We start from the raw sequence: 21,825 nt of genomic DNA, 5'->3' as shown, positions 1-21,825 counted from the left end.
CGTAGACAGATTCAAAGTGGGTGTCTGACACACTTATTCAATTTCTCACTATCACTGAATAGATTATCATTATTATTAGCCGAGCCTATATGTATATTGGACAAAGTTTTGCTCATCGACAGTTTTTGATAATTTGTACATTCCCTTGAATAACTAATCTTTCCGATTACCATAATACTCGCCGCTCCAATGAGCCAACGTGTTATTATTAATGTGAAGTATGGGCATTCTAGGTAGGGGAGCACATTTCATTTTATTATTTTCTTAATGAAAGTACGGAGTTTTCTAAAGGTTTGTTTAAAATTAAAGACATTTTTAATATTTATTTGTTTAGGTGATAAAAATTTGATTCTTTGCTCACATTGCTTAACAGTTGAGTACATAATGAAATTCATCTCCAATGTAAACATGTACTTGTATATAGCTGACCTTAATCACCTATTCCTAATTACAATGAAAACCTTACGTTAAAAATAAACACATTTCTTTAAACTGCTATTTATCAAATTGAAATTACTGGCATGTGATTGTCGTTGTTCATGACCCTTCTTTTATTTGGTGAAATTGTGCTGCACGTGCTTTATATACCGGATGTCGAAAATTTGGGCGTTTCATAAAAAGGTGTGAACGTCTGCAGGGAAGTCTACATACGGATATGTACCGAAAACACCAACGTATCATTAAACAACAATTACAAGAATTTAATGATTGATAGCTAATTTCTAAATAATTAATGGGGTGGGGGCATGCATGCTGGCCAAGCTAAAACGTTTTTTGGGTGATATCATTTCGGAAATTATTTCTTTGTTTTATCACACGGAGGTACACGGTGACATCGACGGAGGTACAGGTGACATGCGCGGTGGCATCCACGGAAATCCTCCGTGGACTTCAATGTCTAGCTCGCGCGAAAAAAATAGGACTTCGAAGGTGCTGACAATTTTAAAGATCCACCGTGTTTGGGGCAAATTTGTTCCACCGCGTTGCGTGGAACACGCATAAAACCCGTGTCGTGTACTGTATTACGAACACACAATGCACATGTTTATATATGGATTAAACCATTAAAAGTGCTAGTAAAAATATTTCACAACGTTTGAATAGGTTTTAAAACGATGATGTTTCTCAGAACATATAGGGAAACTTGTGCAGTGCCAAGGGGACACTTACCCCCCCCCCCCCCCCCTCAGTTAATAGAAAAGAGAAACGCCGTGGAGCGTCACCCTTGGCTAGCGAAGGTGGTTAATATGTGGTACCCGTATCTCAATACTACAGGAGCCCACATGGTTAGCTGTACAGAGAAAAGTGCATCACAATGACACACTACTGGTACACACACAATTCTTTATAGAGATCTCAATAGCCTGTACTCTTTACCTATAGTTTTATACTCACCTGTTCAACAATGACTTTATACTTTTATTACTCGGTAATTTCACTGACTAATGACCTAGAGATTATACATCAATGGGCTATGGATTTCAACCCAGAAAAAACAACCAATTTAGACTTTACACGAAAGCATGTTACTCACCAAAGAATTCGATTCGGCTCTAGTGGTTCGATAATTAATAATGTCAACAATCATACTCATTTAGGAATATGTCTTCAGTCAGATGGTGGTTGGAAAACTCACATATTAAATATTCATGAAAAAGCATTTAGCCGATTAAACATTGGGTTGGGACACCTTAGCATGTCGTAGAAAAATCCATAAACTCATTTTATTTTACAAAATAGTACATGACATTGCTCCCCAATATCTACAAGATCTATTGCTTTCAAATATACCACCTCAACATTCATACATCTTAAGAAACAATGATGATAATCTCAAATTTATTCTTCTAAAAGTTAAGACCACATCATACATGAATAGTTTTTTTTATCCTCCGCCATCAGGTTATCAGATTAACATGTACAAAATGTAGATATCCCTACTTTTCTTTCTTTCTCTTTCAAATTGTATACATATTTTTCAGTTCTCATTTTATTTGTTTTTTTCTTCTTTTTCTTTTCGTTTACTCATTCTATATATGTGCATATGTATGTGTGCATATATCGAAACTTTTCTTAGTCTATCTATTTCTATATATATATATATATATATATATATATATATATATATATGTGTGCACATTCATGTGACTGTTATGAAAGGTATCCAAATTTTGTTCAGTTTCATGTATTGCTGCATTTCATAGCTCTGATGATTTTGTTTTCTATAGAGGGCAAGACTAACAGATCTAAAGAGACAATTCCCATCCCCTACTATAGGTCTTCTGTGAAGTCCATATGATGTCAGATATTCATCCTGATGGGTACTTTACTGTCAATCTCTACCCATAGTTATCGTTCCTTACACTCACTTACACCTCTGTAAACGTCTCAAGGGTTTTACAAGATTTTTGTAAAATGGCACGTATGCTCAAATAAAGTATGGTTTTGACTTCAGTTACAAAAATATACGTAAATGAATAAATATTGAGCAGATGTCAAGTCTTTTTGTGACACAAGAAGCATTGATTTGGGTTGAAACATAGATATTGGGTTGTTCTATTGCACCAGGCCTATAGATAGGTACATGAAGAATATATAGTAATGAAAAAAATATACAAATAGTTGCTTGTCTACATTTTCCATATATTTTATAAAATAGTTCTTAGTTTTATTAGCCGTAAAAAAAGTGGATTTACATGTGGAATAACATTGCTTATTTTGAGACGTTAACAGAGGTGTAAGTGAGAGCAAGGAACGACAACTCTGGATAGAGATTGGGGGACTGTAGGTAAGTAAGGAATGTACGCAAATGAGTGTATCATGGTTTAATTAGTGGTCTCACCTTCGATTTTCCGTCATCAATTATCAGAGACACATTGTTATGAATTAACTTAATATAGAATAAGTTTTAGAAATTAACAAATTTATTTAATTATTATTATTGGAATAAATCAATAGTTACAAATCATTTGCATCCGTGACTCAGTTACCTCTTGTTTACACTTCGATTTCTATCGACATCAACTGGTCACTTCTCAACTAGCCTCCTGATTTACAACTGCTCAGTTTACAACTGCTTCAAATGCCAACGGGCTTCCGTATTTATACATAGAAGATGTTTTTCCAAGACCCGGATGTAAACAACTAGGTAACTAGCGAATCTCACTATTCGCAACTTTAGGACTAGGCTATTGCGCATGCGCTGAATATTGACAACAAAGATCTTACTCGAATTTGTTCAGTTTTGTAAACAAAAGACCAATCGACGTGTGTCACAGCATCAGTACATATTACAAACAGAAAACGATTTGCTTTACACAAATATTATAATGTACAGTACTCGTAAGGTTACTGAGAATAAATTTACACCATGCACCAACGCCTAATGATAAGCATATAATTTCTTGATGTATTACGAACACACAATGCACATAATGTTTATATATGGATTAAACCATTGAGAATGCTGGTAAAATATTTCACAACGTTTAAATAGGTTTTAAAACAATGATGATGTTTCTCAGAACACATTGGGGAACTCGGTGCAGTGGCAAGGGGACACCCCCCCCCCCCCCCCCCCCCCCCCAGCCCCCCGCCAGCAGGTTACTACAGGAGCCCACATGGTTAGCTGTTCAGAGAAAAGTGCATCACAATGACACACTACTGGTACATACACAATTCTTTAATTCTTTAAAGAAATCTCAATAGCCTGTACTCTATAATTTTATACTCATCTGTTCAACAATGACTTTATACTGCTCAGTAAGATAACAATGACACAAATTAAGATGTGTTACTAGTAATTAATTATAACAATAATATGTTTTACGGCGTGACCGTGTTTGAGGGCGAAGCAAACAAATTTTGGCATTGGTATCTATATCCAAAACAGAACAAAGACAACCCGAAGTTAGCACGAGGACGGAACTGTATCAAAGCATCCTAATTTTGGATATTTGATCCGCCTACATATTGAACGCGGGAAATATAACGCAATTGATGTAAACAGTACATTGTGACGTCATATTCAGCGTCGTTATTTAGGAAATTTACAAACATAGCGTTTGAACCACAACAACGAACATGGCGTTAATCGTGGAGTGATTATACATGATTAAGAAAATAAGATTTACATGCTTTTACAAATTTTATGTAACATCTCAGAACGACGTGAACTAGGGTAGACGAGATTCAAAATGGAGAAATACATGTCCACGCGATAATATTCGAATCGACGCCATTAGTACCAAACTTTACAAGTTCCATAGGTATGGTTTAATTTTTTATTATTTCCCTATATTTTCCTTTTAAACATGTATATACGTGTTACCTATAGGGAGAGCTCCGCTCTCACGGCCCTTCGGGCCGTGAGAGGGCTTCGCCCTCTATAAATAAATAACAATCATTCAGATCTACTACTACTCTGCACACATCTATGATTATATATGAAATACTGATTTCAGACTGAATTTAAACTAACATAATGAAATATACAATAGAATAACCAAACTGCTTCACACATCTAAGGACAGTGTCAGTTTCAGAGACTGGATAATGATAATGTTGTGTGAATACATGTGAAGTTGTAATCAATATCAGTATAAGAGTTTAGTAAATACAGTGCAAGTATAATACACATGTACATGCAGGATCCAGTTGTTCTAAATGTTTTATGTCTAAAGCAGGAAGGTTTGAATAATTATATAAATGAAAATAATTGTGCTATATGAATAAAAAAAACAATTCAAAAAGTTGAAGAAAGCATGATTTGTTGACTTGATTACAGGGTGTACCAAGAGACAGTGCCTGTTAACAGTCAGGTTATAAATCATTTGCCAGACTATTGGTCTTGTACTCCCAGTAACCAAGACAGCTTACAAGTGTAATACACATGTACATGCAGGATCCAGTTTTTCTGAATGTTTTATATGATATAATTAAAAAAAAAGACATTTCTGCCGAATTTATTCTCCTTGATGTACTTTTCACTGAACATGTGCAACCTTTAACTCTGTCCATGCTGACTGCATGGTATGCAATAGTAACAACTGTTTACTACATCTGTATAATGGATACATGTGTTAATCTTCTCAAAACATCCATTAATCTTGAGAAAATATTACGCTTTTATTTCACAAAACCCAACAAATTTCCTTGCAGGAGTTGATGCATCAATTTGGTACATATATCGTCTTTTCAGGAACCTTATCTCTGTACAGGAAATTTGGTCTTGTTATGTTCCCCAAACAAAGTTTGGGAACATATTGTTTTTACTCTGTTTCTTATTATTATTATTATGTTCCCCAAACAAAGTTTGGGAACATATTGTTTTTACTCTGTTTCTTATTATTATTATTATTATTATTATTATTATTATTATTATTATTATTCTTTTTCTCCGGTACTTTTTTGTCCGGTAGTGTTCTCAGAAACTACAAAAGGGATCGATATGAAACTTTCCAGGATGATAGTATAGCGTTTGTAGATGTGCATAGTGATAGTCATTTTGTTTGCACGTGCATGCACGCGCGCGCACGTGCATTGCAATTTTGGTACAAAAAATGGAAGATCAGAATATTGAAGGAAGCGATATAAAACCTAAATAGGATGATAGTATATCATTTGTACATATGAAAAATAATAGTTATTTTGCCAGCACGCGCACTCATGCGCGTGCACGCGCATTACAAAATTTGTACGCTAACTTTGGAATCAGTCTAACTTTTTTGTTGTTCATTGAAATGGCTTGAAATTCATATCATAGGTAGATATTGAGACCCTTAACTGATTTACATGGTCAAAATTACTAATTTGCACGCGCATGCACGTGCGCTTCATTTTGATTGGATAATGCTAAAACGTTTGTAACTATCTTATTTATGAAGCGAATGAGATGATATTCACAGCATATGTAGACAATATGTGTATCTATATGTTGGTGTAACAAAAAATGCCAACGCACACGCGCATGCGCGTGCAACGTTTTTTAAATGTTCAATTTTTAAAGGCCGATAACGTTTTTGTTTTTCATCAAATTCTATTCATATTAGGGGTTTAGATGTATCTTGGTACTCCTTACAAATTGCTGTGGTTAGAATTACTGCTCAGCACGTGCATGCACGTGTGCTGATTTCTGATTGGACGATTTTAAAATCGCTATAACTTCCTTATATTTGGTGGAAACGTTATGAAATTCATACTGTGGGTATATGATACAAATGCCTGTTGAACGACATCAACAAAAATTCGGAATCATACACGCATGCGCGTGTATGCACGTGCAACGCTTTCTTTCATTTCTTGGTACTGAAATGACCATATTGAACGTACTACATGTAATTAAAGGCTAAAATAAAATGATTTTTTCCTATAGATTCACAAGGACATCACTTTTTAATTAGGGGAGGTTTGGGGAACATCTGTAACGGTCCCCGTTACAATTAGAACTAGTTATTATTATTATTATTATTCTTTTTCTCCGGTACTTTTTTGTCCGGTAGTGTTCTCAGAAACTACAAAAGGGATCGATATGAAACTTTCCAGGATGATAGTATAGCGTTTGTAGATGTGCATAGTGATAGTCATTTTGTCTGCACGTGCATGCACGCGCGCGCACGTGCATTGCAATTTTGGTACAAAAAATGCAAAATCAGAATATTGAAGGAAGCGATATAAAACCTAAATAGGATGATAGTATATCATTTGTACATATGAAAAATAATATTTATTTTGTCAGCACGTGCACGCATGCGCGTGCACGCGCATTACAAAATTTGTACGCTAACTTTGGAATCAGTCTAACTTTTTTGTTGTTCATTGAAATGGCTTGAAATTCATATCATAGATAGATATTGAGACCCTTAACTGATTTGCATGGTCAAAATTACCAATTTGCACGCGCATGCACGTGAACTTCATTTTGATTGGATAATACTAAAACGTTTGTAACTATCTTATTTATGAAGCGAATGAGATGATATTCACAGCATACGTAGACAATATGTGTATCTATATATTGGTGTAACAAAAAAATGCCAACGCACACGCGCATGCGCGTGCAACGTTTTTTAAATGTTCAATTTTTAAAGGACGATAACGTTTTTGTTTTTCATCAAATTCTATTCATATTAATGGTTTAGATGTGTCTTGGTACTCCTTACAAATTGCTGTGGTTAGAATTGCTGCTCAGCACGTGCATGCACGTGTGCTGAATTCTGATTGGACGATTTTAAAATCGCTATAACTTCCTTATATTTGGTGGAAACGTTATGAAATTCACACTGTGGGTATATGATACACATGCTTGTTGAACGACATCAACAAAAATTCTGAATCATACACGTGTGCGCGTGTATGCGCGTGCAACGCTTTCTTTCATTTTTTTGGTACTGAAATGACCATACTGAACGTACTACATGTAATTAAAGGCTAAAATAAAATGATTTTTTGCTATAGATTCACAAGGACATCGCTTTTTAATTGGGGGAGGTTTGGGGAACATATGTAACGGTCCCCGTTACAATTAGAACTAGTTAATTTTGTGTACAATTTTCATTTTAACAAATTCATAGATAATGATATTAAACAATAAAACTAATTTTGCAAATATTGCAAAATCCATATGGCATGGTAGAGATAATATTTATAAGAACTTCATTGGCAATAATCAAGTTCATTACAATTAATAAGGTGTTTTAAATAAATTCCCTTTAAAGTGATTTAAATAGCTATTATTGATCTACAGAATAGACCAACTCTGTAATGTATATAAGTTATATGATGCATAGAAATCTTGTGGTTTTCTACAGCCTATCATAATTGAAAAGTGAGTCTGAATGAAAATCACAAGGCTACCAAGTTCCATGGTAAATGAATCTGATGACTATGTATGTCAGTTTGTCTCCCTGGGCCTCATCAGTCAGAGAAGAGATCAAACTGAGACACCAAAATTGTCGAGGAAAATCTCTGATACCTTCCTGGTTTCCAATATACATTCAAATGCATGTATGTTTTTTACAAGTTTTATTTTCACATATCTCAAAATTTACATGTTTAAACATTAAAGCATTATTCAAGAAACCAGGAAAGTTTCGGCCCATTTTGAACTGAAATTCTGCAGCAATGAAACAAATCACATTGACTTTGTGAAATCTTTTGGCATCACAGGAAGGTGGAACTACGTTAATAGAATACTACTAATCAACAAATAATCTGACTGTACTGTTGTCTGTCTAATCATGAATTCATTGACAATTCTGCAATGAGACACTGGCATAGAGCTGCCGGATAAGATCATCTGCCATTGCGACTCTACTACTGGACTGACTTGGTGCCTGTTACAGTTGTATATCAGTTAAACAATTGAAATTTAATAGCACATACTGCTAGAATGGTCTCCTTGAAATCTTTGAAGCAATAAACATTTACATTGATAGACAGGCAGTACACGAATACCTACAATAAAACAAACTGAAAAATTTTAATTGGAACAAACTGTTAGATGAAAACTGAACATGATTGAACTACAGAAAATGTTTTTCATATACCCTTCCCCATTGTCTAAGAGTATGGTTGACATTATCCATACTTGCATTATTATACTTTTGAATCCTTATGATAATGGTTCTCCCTAATTGTCTGGTGGTGATGTTTCAGTCACTCTTTCATAATGCCCACCCCTATCCCCATCCAAATCAAATGAATTCTACAATTTGAGTTTCCAAAGTCATGTTCAAGAGTCACAACTTGATTATCCTGATTACCACCAACAGTTACTGATAAATTGATCCCAAAATGTCTAGACATTGACGAAACTGATTCCTGCCCTGCAAAAGTGCCTCACTGCCTAAGATTATTCAGTACCTGTTGAATTTCTGGATAAGTCATAAGATTACCATTAGAATGAAAGAAAACATATGAAAGGTATCCAAATTTTGTTCAGTTTCATGTATTGCTGTATTTCGTAGCTCTTGGTGATCATTTTGTTTTCTATAGGCCTTTCCGAAAACGTGAGTTATCTCTCTTTGTATTCTTACATTTAGTGTGAATATGACAACTTCCGGGTAGTAACACAGTCAGACTGCGCATATATAATATATATAGTTATATTAGTATGGGCGCTGTTCAAAATCGAGAACAGTTGAAATCATTTGTACGAGTGAGTTAGAAAATGTTAATGGAAAAAAAGAAGAAGAATTTCTTGATCGAGTCGGGAGTGATTTTCGGGGGGAGGGGGGGATTTTAAAAATTAAATTGGAAATCACCCAGACATTCATTTGTTTACATATGTATCCAATAACGACTGACATAATTATTTTGTAGGCAATTTTTTTTATTATAGATATTTAAAACGTCGAGTGTCTGTGGTGAGAAGATCTTGCATACATGTAAAATGCCCCCCCCCCCCCCCCTCTTTTCAAAATAAAAAAAAAATCAATTAAAATAGGGAATCAACGCTTTCATTGTTTTATCAGGGCTAAATTTATTCCACCACCACCAATCGACTCTTTCAAAAATAAACCAGATTGCAATCATTGGGTAACTTTCTCCAAAGTACCTGGACGTGCAAATCATTTTGTACACTGCAGCATGAAGCTAGGATTGTTAATATTAACTGATATGTTTAAAATGCAGTAAAATAGGTAACTAAATAATATTTTTTATTAATTTTGTTGAATATTGCTAGACTGATATAAATTATTTTTCATAGACCTGTGTCATCCCGGAAGGGGGGGGGGGCATATTCTCAAATGTACTCTCTGGGGGATAGGTAAGTTTACCCCCCCCCCCCTAATACAATGCTTTTGACGTCTCTGTATCTTCCCTCTTTTATTCGTTTTAGCCCCCTTGAAATCTACTTGATTATGTATAGGCACGTATCGTGTCATAAAAGAAATTGCAATGACAGACTTAGACACCCCCTTTCGCCACAAATTTACAAAATAATTTGAGTAAAACTCCGAATATTTTACTCAAAATGGCTGTATTTACAGGTACATACTCTTGCCGACTATAAATTCAGGGTGTTCAATTATACGTTATTTTATTTTCAAAGCATTGCATGTCAGTTTAAAGATGGTTTGTGACGACGAAATTCTTTATGGTTATACTTGTATTTGAAACTGTATAAAATTTGTGGGCAGACAGCTGGAAATCTGTCAGTGGCCTCTGCTTCATTTACAAGTAGGCCTACAGGCTGGGTTAAATTTTACTCACCAATCGAAGGAGATGAACATTTTCAGAATCCAGATGTGTCAGTCCGACATACCTAGACGTACATCGTGGCAGAACTTTCATCACTGAATGTACTACATTGATATTGAACAAGTAACTTCTGATATCTTATTATAAATCTGACTGTATTAAAACACGGGCTAAAGATCCTGAGGAAATATATGCAATATATGACATATACTAATTTCAGTTATAAAACACGTGAAATCCTGGAAAATGGGGGGTTGGGGGGTTGGGGGGGGGGGGGTTAGTTAGAATAATCTTACTGCGTCTCGGGACAGGCCCGTCGTAGGAAATTACATCACTTTAACGATAGAACATCCTATCGGATAGGAGGGGGGGGGGGGTCCTCCTCTACTTACAACATTGATTTTCTATTATTTTTACAGGCAAAGTTGGTTATTTTCACGTGTATGAAGTAAACCTATGCATTGGGATCTTTTATTAACGTTAACATATTTGTTGGCGTGATTACTGTAAAATTATACAGCATTATCTTTGCGGCCTTCTGCACTGTTGATAATGACGCTTCTCGAATATACTACCCGGAAGTCTTAACCTACTGTTACGCAAGCGTACTACGTTCCGGATCAAGGAAAGATAACTCATGTTTTCGGATTGGCCTATAGAGGGCAAGACTAACAGACCTAAAGAGACAATTCCCATCCCCTACTATAGGTCGTCTGTGAAGTCCATATGATGTCAGATATTCATCCTGATCGGTATTTTCAACAGGCTGTCCAGCATTCTTGGACAACATAGGGGCTAATTTTAGGACTAAAATTACGAAAATTTAGGGCTAAAAATTGAAATTTCATAACTAAATTAAGGCAGTTTTAGACATTTAAATGGTCTTACAATTTTGACAATAAATTAAACTCACAAAAAATACTCTCCATGCAGGAAGGGTGTCTTCCAGCTATTATTGGCAATAACCTAAATAGTCTGACACATCGTTGTCACAAAACCAAAAGCAATAAACAGCTTGAAACATAAATTCACTGGTCAAATTTAGTTTGAATGTATTTTCAAAATTGCTAGACTAGAAATATATTTTTAAAAAAATAGGAATTGAGTGGGGAAATTAGGACTTTTTAAGGATTTTCAGAATCATCTAACATTTGTAAATGGACCTCATTATTTATGACTCTATCAATTACTGAAATCTACAAAAGTGTAGCATCCGTGTTAAAAACATCCATTAATATTAGACAATAGACTGACACTAGAGTTAATGAATATTGAAATGAAATGGTTATGGGAATATATTTAATGCAGATGCAAGGTGAAGATAACGAACAGTGATCAATCTCATAACTCCTACAAGCAATACAAAATAGATAGTTGGGCAAACACGGACCCCTGGACACACCAGAGGTGGGACCAGGTGCCTAGGAGGAGTAAGCATCCCCTGTTGACCGGTCACACCCGCCGTGAGCCCCATATCCTGATCAGGTAAATGGAGCCATCCGCAGTCAAATCAGTGTGCCAAGAACGGCTTAACAATCGGTATGAAACACGTCAAACAGCATTTGACCCAATACGAGGTTGTATTGACGAACTAGATCGTTATAACGTCAGGGTTCAATATTTGTTCTTAAATAATACTCCTTTTCTGTGTAGACCTTTCATCCTCTTTATTTACAATATGGTAAGTTTGGTTTTGAACTTGGATTCTTCATTTTGGAGAGGAAGTAGAAATTCAAAAAGCAGTAAATGATGATTTCAATAAGTCTTCAGCTCAGGCTAATCTGACATTCCCCCAACTCTTACTTGTAGTTTTATATATATATATATATATATATATATATATATATATATATAAAGAAGTGATGGACCCAGTCATGTATATATATATATATATAAGTGGAGGTAAATGGTCAGAGGAATCTCAGATTAAATAACTCAGGCTAAGAACTGATGACTGCACACATATATATATATGTGTTACAAACTTGAAATTCTTTTTTAAAAACTTACTTGAAGCCATGACTCAGATGTAAGATTTACAGACACTTGCATCAGCTCAATCCGAAGGAAACCATTGAGGGTAGGGAACCTCTGTTCTCTACAATAAGCATGATAAGACTGAAATACATTTTTCCACATGCATATCTTTGATAGAATATTCCTTAAGTAAATATATTCATTGAAAATTGAAACTAGATGTCTCACACACACGAGTATTCAAGAAAGGCGAAGACAATGAACAGTGATCAATCTCATAACTCCTATAAGCAATACAATATAGAGAGTTGGGCAAACACAGACCCCTGGATATACCAGAGGTGGGATCAGGTACATTTTGTATAAATATATAAGTGTGTGTGTATGTATATATCATCCAGAGATAGGTATAAAAATATCTACACAAGTAGTAGTATAATAAAAAAAAATATCATAAAGCCATAGAGTGTACTCAACTAGTTTCTTCAATTCTTCAGGAGTATATGAATATTGTTTAGTGTACATGTGTAACAAAGCAATATTCAACATACTCCTGAAGAATTGAAGAAATTAGTTGAGTATACTCTATTGGCTTTGTGATATATACATACATTAATATCATACTGGATTTACCCTACTTAACATGTAATACCATATTCAAACATACAGACATGAAAATACATATAGGGAGGGGAATGAATATTCATTGTAATAGACCAGAATTTTTAATTCCATCTGCTATCATTGAAGAAATATAAAAATTCTGTTTGATCTTGATGTCTACTTGCAAGATAGTTTTTTGTTGGTCTTACACTCTTATAACTTTTGTGTGAAGTAGCTTGTTGTATAGGTATGTGTCTACAAATATACTTGTATACAAACTGTAGAACTTTCAATCAACCAACTCCAGTATTATAACTTTTCAAGTACCATCCACATTGTGTATATTCTTACAGGAACTGAGCACTGGTCACTGTCTTCTTTTATCCCAAACACTACAATAGAAAGCACTGTCAACTACAAAAAATGACACAAATTAAAATAACATTTACTGATCAGCACAGTAATTTATGACAATATAGAACTTTAAGCTAGTTTAGACTAAATAAGATTGAATTTCTAAGTGCAATGGCATACCCAGAAAGTCGCATAATAATTTTTTAATATGTTTATTTCTTGAGCTTTTAAACCACAACATTGTTCTAGAATTTATAACAATATTATGTACATATGTTGTTATAAGAATTTTCAAGATGAGAGAATTTCTTTTGTGTTGTGAACTGTCCACTACCCTGTGTGCATTGAAGCATGAATTAGTATGATGTGGAATGTGATTACTATTCCATTATTTTGTTGATCACCATTGATTCATATACTGTCTAGCTATACAGTATGCATGTAAATATATGTGTTTTTTGCATGCTTACCTTGTGATATTTTGTTTTGTCTGTGATAGTCGGTTTACGAGCTCTGTAGAGCTCATGTTATTTGTTACTATTGTAAACAGTGCCGAGTTTAAATAAAATTTACTTACTTATCACTCTACACAATGTAATATAGTTGAGCTTGACCTGCTAATATAAAACACGACGATTGAGTGCCTGTAATAAACAATTTTAATAAATAACATGCAAATTAAATTGTCCTGAAATATTTAACCTATCGATACCACCAATTTATACTTAGAGCTAACCGACCTACCAATTCTCATGCTTGTTCTGTATATGAAACTGCATTTAAAAGCAGTGTTTTAGGTAAGAAATGTTGTAGGATATCCATCTTGAAAGGGCATTTATGATCCGTTTGTTTAGAAATGTACTTTCAGTGAAATAAACCACTAACGAAATGAAAAATATTACTTACGAAAAAGACTGTCAAACTTTGCGCAATGTTAGATGCAGAAGGTGAAGGTCAGAATTAGCGCATGCGCAATAGCCTAGTCCGAAAGTTGCGAGGCCTCATTACGTCACAAACGAACTCTGGTGGAAGTTTGGGTAAAGTTCTAGGTCACGATTACAATGAGTATTTACATGTTATACAGAGCAATACATATACAAGAAAGTATATCAATAATACAAGATAAACACAGAAACATTGGTTATTATACAAGATGTGCCACATTCTCAATTATAAATAACAAGATCGGGATCGAGATATGCATGACATCGTCTGATTTCCTGTAATTTGGAGGGAATACACAAAAGGTATCACACCGGTAATTGTCCAATCAAAATGAACTTAGTCAATTGTAGTTCCATATATTTAAAGAATTGTAGTTCCATTGTAGTTCCATATATTTAAAGAATTGTAGTTCCATATATTTAAAGAAATATTTTTTTTCCTTGCGCGATTTTTCTCATTTCCTCTTCTTCTTTTCACTTAATTTTTGTACCCCTGATTAGGAAATTTTGTGTAATTTGTAGAAATAATCAAGTGTATACAAAGGAACTATTTGCTGTTGGTAGCTGAGGCTACTTCCTGAGGTGCACTCCGGCTGTTTACACACATGTGAAAAACACGTGGATTTGAGGGTAGTCTTGTTTGCGGGTAATTTTTTTTCGAAAATGCCGCGTAGGGTGTTGTTTTTCTGGTGTCGGCAGACGAGATAGGTAACATAGAACGTGTCTGACTTCGTTATTCGGCATCAATTTTGTAAACTGATTTTTTCCCCTCTATAGTAATATATAGTGAAAATAATTACCGGTGTGATACCAAAATAGTATTTAACATGTTTAACGATTTCCCGATGTATTTCAAGTATAAAAGATGAAACAGGTATTTACTATGACTAATAATGAACTGACAATATTATTAGACGTAGTAAATGATAATAATACTGTAGGAATCTGTAAAGATACAACATGCACAAAACTAGTATCTGGAGAGTCTTCCCCAGTACGACCTGTTTATTCCCGGATTGCAGAGGATCAACATCCGGCAGCACGAGGAGATTGCCCGCGGTTATGGTACATGCCAGACATATAGCAAAACCTACCCGAAGATTAGAGACCGACAGCAGGTAGAGCAGTTAAGTCCGCGGGACCCATGTTTTATGTAGATACACAGTAATAAATACTATAGATACTTTATTGGCGCCCAACTCGAGGCCGTGGACTTACCTGAGCTGGGTGGGTTATTGCATTTTTTTTTTTTTTTTGCTTTCTCCAGTCACGTGGTTAGGTCGCCATTTTGGCGGGTAGTGTCAGATTTGGGATTTTTCTTTTTTCTACTCGGGAATAGATTTCGATTTTAGGGATTAACAGGGATTTTTATTAATTACTGAATCAATTTAGACATTACTTGACTGCATTTTTGATATAATTTTTGTGGATTATTTACTTGTGTGAACCATAATAATAATAATAATAGTTTATTCACCAATCAAGGGCCCTCGGGGGGCATGCACATGTTAACAGGCAATTAATTATAACAATGAAAATAAATAACAATCAATTAGAAGTACTACTGGTAATACTGACAGAGTTCACACTTCTGCACTGCACATATCTATATAATTATATATGAAATACTGATTGCAGACAAGATTAAATTAACAACATGATAAATAAAATAACCCAACTGCCTCACATAACAGTTACTGGGATAGCAGATAATGATAGTGTCGTGTGAATACTTATATAAAAGAGAATAATAGCATTATATGAAAGAATAAAAACAAAATATTTACTTGTGAGATGGATATATCTATAGTAGCAACAGGGGGCCAATTTTTTAAAAACCATTTTTTTTTTTACTTTATTGGCGTGTTTTCTGGCAAATTTGCATATGCCAATTATAAAAATGAAACTATCACATGTGTATCTCCAATAGTTTGTTCACAATTACCTCTCAAAAGTGCATACCCTACTCGTTTCTCAAAACCAACTTTTCTCAACATCAGAAATTTTTTAGCCCACCTAATATCTAAAATAAACTGGTTAAAATACATAAACCTGGATTTGATTCCTCTTAATTTGAGTACGCTGAACTCAAATATAACAACAGTTTTGCTCTATATCTTTATACAAAATAGTGAAATCCGGCTAAAATCATGTACCCCAATAAAAATATCAATAAAAATTGGAAAACAAATTCATGTCAAAGGTATAATCATTGTTTATTTACAATATTTGACAAAAGTTTTTCCCAAAAAGATTAAACAAACACTCATGAGTATTATAAATGCAAGTAAGTCTTTTTGAAACACAGGCACTCGACGTTTTAAATATCTATAATAAAAATATTGTCTTCCTGTAAACATAATATTGACAAGGTATACCACGCCGCCATCTTGGTTTTCGTTTTTACCAGCTGCATCGCTTGAAAATTTCGGCAAAAAGTTCGATATAATACAATAATTAGAACACTACCGTCTAGCAACAACTCTGTCAATATCTTATCTCTCGCATCGTTGTGGAAAACTCGAAATAATGTCCATTGATCAGATATAATCAAGCATCAACTATCGTCTACTGCTCCTCTAAATGCGATAACTCCTGATCTAGGGACGGAAGTTGACATCATTATGCAAATGAGAATTCCCTTGCTAATGTACCCACTGACGCTTGTGCAGGGGGAGGGGGGGGGGGGGGCAGGGGCACTGAATGCAGGGTAGTTGCAGTCCTGCAAACAATAAAACTCGGCACAATTGTGTGGTTTCGGGACAGGCTGGTATGGGAAATTTAGTAAATCTATCACATTACCAAATAACATTGGAAATGTTCATGACCCCCCCACCCCCCCACCCCCCGCTTCGACTCCAACCCACGTCATTTCACCCATTGTGACAACACTAAAAATTTACAGATAAGCAGGACAGGACATTTGGATGTATAAATGTTACTGTGTACGTTTGAGAGTATACCCACGAGTAGGCGCGCGTGCGTGTGTGTGTGAATTCAATTTTGAAGTTTTCTTATTACGTTATGAAATTTACTTTCAACAGAAACGAATGCATGAATAAGTGAAGTTATCATGTTTAACGTTTAAAAAAATAAATAAAGTATGTATTAATAGAATAGTGTTCAAGATCTATTACCTCGCTGACTAGAACATATTTACTGCTAATTATAATATTTACTATTTTTAATTTTATCGACCAATGAAAAAAGGGCTATCCCAAAATTATGTCTACGTACGTCCACCTTTCAGCGATTTCTCGCATTTGAGAAGCAGTAGACGATGTTTGACGGTTGATTATAGCCGATAAATGGACTTTATTTCCAGTTCACCATGACGATGCGAGAGGTAAGACCTTGACAGAGTTGCTTCTAAACGGTAGGGTTTTAATTATTGTATTATATCGAACTTTTCGCCAAAATATTCAAGCGATGCAGCTGGTAAAAACGAAAACCAAGAGGCGGCGTGGTATACCTTGTCAATATTATGTTTACAGGAAGACAATTTTTTTTTATTATAGATATTTAAAACGTCGAGTGCCTGTGTTTTGAAAGTCAATTTTACACTATATCCTCCGAATGATCAATCATATAAATGTCGCTATCCCAAGGCGTCCCAATGATCCAATGCAACACAAATCTGAAATTATAAAACAAATTTCATTTTAAACAAATCAATTTTTATAAATACAGGTATATCTTTAAAAGAATTAAAATATATTTTAGAATATAATGAATAAATATACAAGAATTAGTATATCAGCAGATATCAATTTTCATGAAAAATACTTGATCTGGAGTGTCAATAGGGTACTATTTTTCACAGAAGAAAATTGATATTTATCAAGATAATTCTAAAAAAAAAATCAAATTAAACAATATAACTAACAAAGCACGAACAAATACAAATCAGTATCTAAGCATAATTCATGCAAAAACACATGAAGGTGGACAGGATACATAAATTATGAATCAATTCCTTTCAATTTCTTGATCTGATTTCCTTTGTCACACTTTACTTTGCATATATCTCCCCCTGGTTGTACCCCGCCTACCTCCAAATTTAAAATTAATTAAAAACTCAAAACAACTTTTGTATATAAAAAAAATAGCCCGAGAGTTAAAAAACACTCAATATTACACCTACACTAGTAAATAGTACATGTATGTACTATTAATTGCATAATTTAACTTAACTCTATATATGCTATTTTTTGTATACCATGGCAATAACTGAAATAACTGGAACATGCTCTTATAGCTTACTATGATTTATCCATTTCTGTTTCTGCCTTTACAACACTCCAAATTCTAAGGAAATTCTAAGGTTTGTAACATTAATAGATATGTACATCTTTCACAATAAAACAAAATATCAAGCTTTGGTATCATTATGAAGTGACAACAATTTCTAACTCTCCCTTTTTATAATCTGCTTTATATGCATAAACAGCTGGGTCACCTTTATATATAATGTTGTACCACTGTGGAAAACCTGGTACAAGAGAAATTACTGTACCCCTGTACTTTTTATCACTGAATTGATGGTCAACAGTTTTTCCAACTAGTAATGGGATCCCAGCATGCTCTTTCTCTACCGTTGGTCTTTCCAAAGTTGTTGTTATTGATTTTAGAACATTTTCTTTGAGCTGGTCAACATGATTTCACATATTTTCCTGTAGACCCCTTTACTGAAAGATTATAAATTTTCTTGTCAGCAAGTTTCTAGTTAAGTACATTTTTTCTAAACTTCAACTGTGCCTCCAAGGCTTTTCTTTTTTCATTCTCATTTGGGAGTTTTTCTTAGCCCTCATTTAACTGCAGCTCACTTTGAAAAAGAATTAATTGACAGGTTGTGCAGAGTTCTCCAGGAATAATACCAAGGGTGCTTGTAACAAAATTGCCTGTAATTAATGTCGCGTGTTGCCTTAGTGTTACACAAAAAACCTGAAAGCAATGTTTGTGTGGACTTTTCTGTGCCATCATCATTTGATATGACCTGATGACCTTTAAAAGTTCCTGCAAGACTCAAGGGACCGAGATTACACTGGGTTTTAGTAGAATGCAAGGGCATTAATCTCCTTTTTCCCCCGATAATTTTTTAAAAGTATAATTGAGAAGGCTCACATGTATCACCCTGGTCTTGGCAGTCCTGCCTCTCAGTCTCAGTTTCGCTGAATAATAAAAGGGAATCTTCTGTACTTGAACCTCTTTCGACCAATTCCTGAATGATTTAAAATGCATAAATAAAATTGGAAGCTGAATAAAACGTAATTAATTTTTTGACTTGAAAAATGTTAAACAAAATATGTGCATCAATCACATACCTGTGAATATTCAGTATCTGCCGGTGAGGGGGGTTTTGTTGATTGACTTGAACTAGAAGTTGAGTCGGAGATTTCAACTAATTCCTAAATCATAAAATAAATTATAATATACATGCCACACATACAGCTTGCACAATCATTGAATGTTTCAACTTCCAAATTGTGTATAAAATGTCACCAGTATTATTCTATAATTATATAGATTATACTTTATAGTATGGTCATAAATCTTTTTTATACTAGTAATTATATAAATCATGTACTTGGGTATTTGACATCTGAAACCTCGGGGTGTGGTTGCACTACGCCCTCTCTAAGAATAATAAATTTGCGTCTCTGTAAGTGTAAACCCGTGGCTGTATAAATATTGCGCAGTTTGTTTACAAATTTCGCGCGGTAAATTAGAGTTATCGTTCTTACTTGTATTTACCTACGTTTGATCAATCGCCCATTATAGAATTCCACGGACATATACGATGAAATAAAATATTGGTAATGCATTTTAAAAGCCATTCTCGGTAAGCATCAAAACATGTGGAAAACGACCGACAAGGATTTTGACGAAATTTTACACAAAGTATATACATACTTCAGTCCTTTAATCATGACCTTTAAAAATGGGCTTTGGCTCGTGTTTCCATGGCAACAAGACATCCAATTTTGTGCAAAGACGTGCCCCTCAGTAAATATTGAATTTTTCTTTATAAAAATGTGTATATTCGTTTTTCATTTGATTTCCATTGCTATTTAATTAAGATATGTTGTGTGTAATTTTTAAAAATAAAATTAATTTGCTGCAACACCTTAACATGAAATATATGCCCTCAAATACCCCAAAATCCCACTGAAAATGAGAGAAAATTGTTTCAATTTTGTGCAGAAACACAACCACTGGAGGATTGTTCTTACATTGATAAATGTGTATCGTATCTACTAGAATAACATATCAAAAAATTAGAGATGTCATATTTCATTTAAGAAAATAAATTGATTTTAAAATTTGCACTATTGCGAAAATAGGCGAGTTTTTCCGAAATCTAGATCACCTCGACTCTTAACTGCAATGCGTATTCCAAGTATATTCATGATCAAGACAAGTTACGTCCTTTTTCTGAAGTGAAAGTAGAAATTCGTGAGCAGTGATTTGGATATTTTGAGCTGGTTTAAGTCTTTAAATCAACTAGAATTTTACATTTGATACGTAAGTGTTTGTCGGAGGCCGTTATGCTCTCGATGGGCAGCTTTCAATGATGATGTATCAGTGGATTTACGCTGCGATCGTGATTACAACATGGAGAACTTGTATGCAAAAACTTCTGAGAAGATTGGCTGAAAAAGAAACGCACTGATGGCATTGAATGTGTCCAATGCTGTTGTCATAACAATTCAGATCCGTAAGTACTTTACTATCATTCATTTTGCCTCAGTTTGTAAAATAACTAGACAGTAAACAAATATATTATATAGATTTATCCAATTCCATATGCAATTCACCGTTGAATATAAACTTCAAGCAAAATCTTGTACATGGAAATGCCTGTGCCGATAAGTGTTTGTGAATAAGATTTATCACATTTAACGTTTGTGAATATTCATAAATCTGTCAATTTAATTCATTTTGAAGTTTGCAATTGCTCATTTGATGTTATTTAAACTTATCAATCAGCAAGAAATATTTATTATTGTTAATATACATTTGTAGCTCTGACAGTCAGGGGTGCAGATTCAAGATTGGATGTTCTAAATGAAATTAAGACAGAAATATTTTCTGTGAGGAATGTATAAGACTTGGTATCATCATTATGACAACACAGTTGTGGGTCATTAAAATTTAAGTGGATCCAACATGGCTGGCACTTGTTTAAAGATTGTTCAACTGGAATGTGTCCACTGAGAAAATCACAGAGGCTGAAACTGTTGGAGAATATCTAACAACCTGTTTTTAGGTCACCTGAATTCATTCAGGTGACCTATTGCTATCTGTTTTTGTCCGTTGTCGTTCGTCGTGCGTTAACATTTGAACATTTTCAGCTTCTTCTCTGAAACCCCTGAACCAATTTCAACCAATTTTGGCATATAGCATCTGTGGGTGAAGGGGAACAAAAATTGTGAAATTCGTGGTCCCTGCCCCCCTGGGGCCTGAGGGGTGGGGCAAAAACCATCAAAATGAGTGTAATTTTAAAAAATCTTCTTCTTTACTCCTGGACATCAAGAAGCCAAACTGTGGGCATAATTATAATGAGCATTGAGCCCTCTACCAAAATTGTGAAATTCATGGCCCCTGGGGCAGGGGTTCTTGTGTTAGGGTGGGGCTCTATTGGTCATATAGTGAAAATGTAGAAATTCTTTGAAAATCTTCTCTGTCTCTGGGTATTAAGTAGACAAACTAATAGCATGGTAATGATGAGCAAGGATGCCTC

General features: G+C 34.5%; 1 protein-coding gene and 1 long non-coding RNA gene across 3 annotated transcripts in view; both read left to right on the top strand.

Annotated features, from left to right (window-relative positions):
* Window positions 1–177: 177 nt before the first annotated feature.
* LOC125674885 (uncharacterized) overlaps window positions 178–21,825 on the top strand; it is a 38,605-nt gene continuing 16,957 nt past the window's right edge. Inside the window, exon 1 of one of the 2 annotated variants that reach the window (XM_048912245.2) lies at window positions 178–233. In XM_048912245.2, the coding sequence (XP_048768202.1) occupies window positions 221–233 (13 nt within the window). In that variant the 5' untranslated portion in view covers window positions 178–220. Of the gene's footprint in view, window positions 234–2,228; window positions 2,322–21,825 lie in introns of those variants that run through there. The other variant, XM_048912246.2, reaches the window with a different exon arrangement.
* Window positions 14,346–17,427, top strand: LOC125674888 (uncharacterized). Its single transcript, XR_007370287.2, has 3 exons — window positions 14,346–14,727; window positions 15,023–15,199; window positions 17,332–17,427. It is a non-coding gene; the product is annotated as an uncharacterized LOC125674888 (long non-coding RNA).

Source organism: Ostrea edulis, chromosome 3, assembly GCF_947568905.1.
Source record: "Ostrea edulis chromosome 3, xbOstEdul1.1, whole genome shotgun sequence".
Taxonomy (NCBI): Eukaryota; Metazoa; Mollusca; class Bivalvia; order Ostreida; family Ostreidae; genus Ostrea; species Ostrea edulis.
This window is presented reverse-complemented; position numbering and strand designations above follow the sequence as displayed.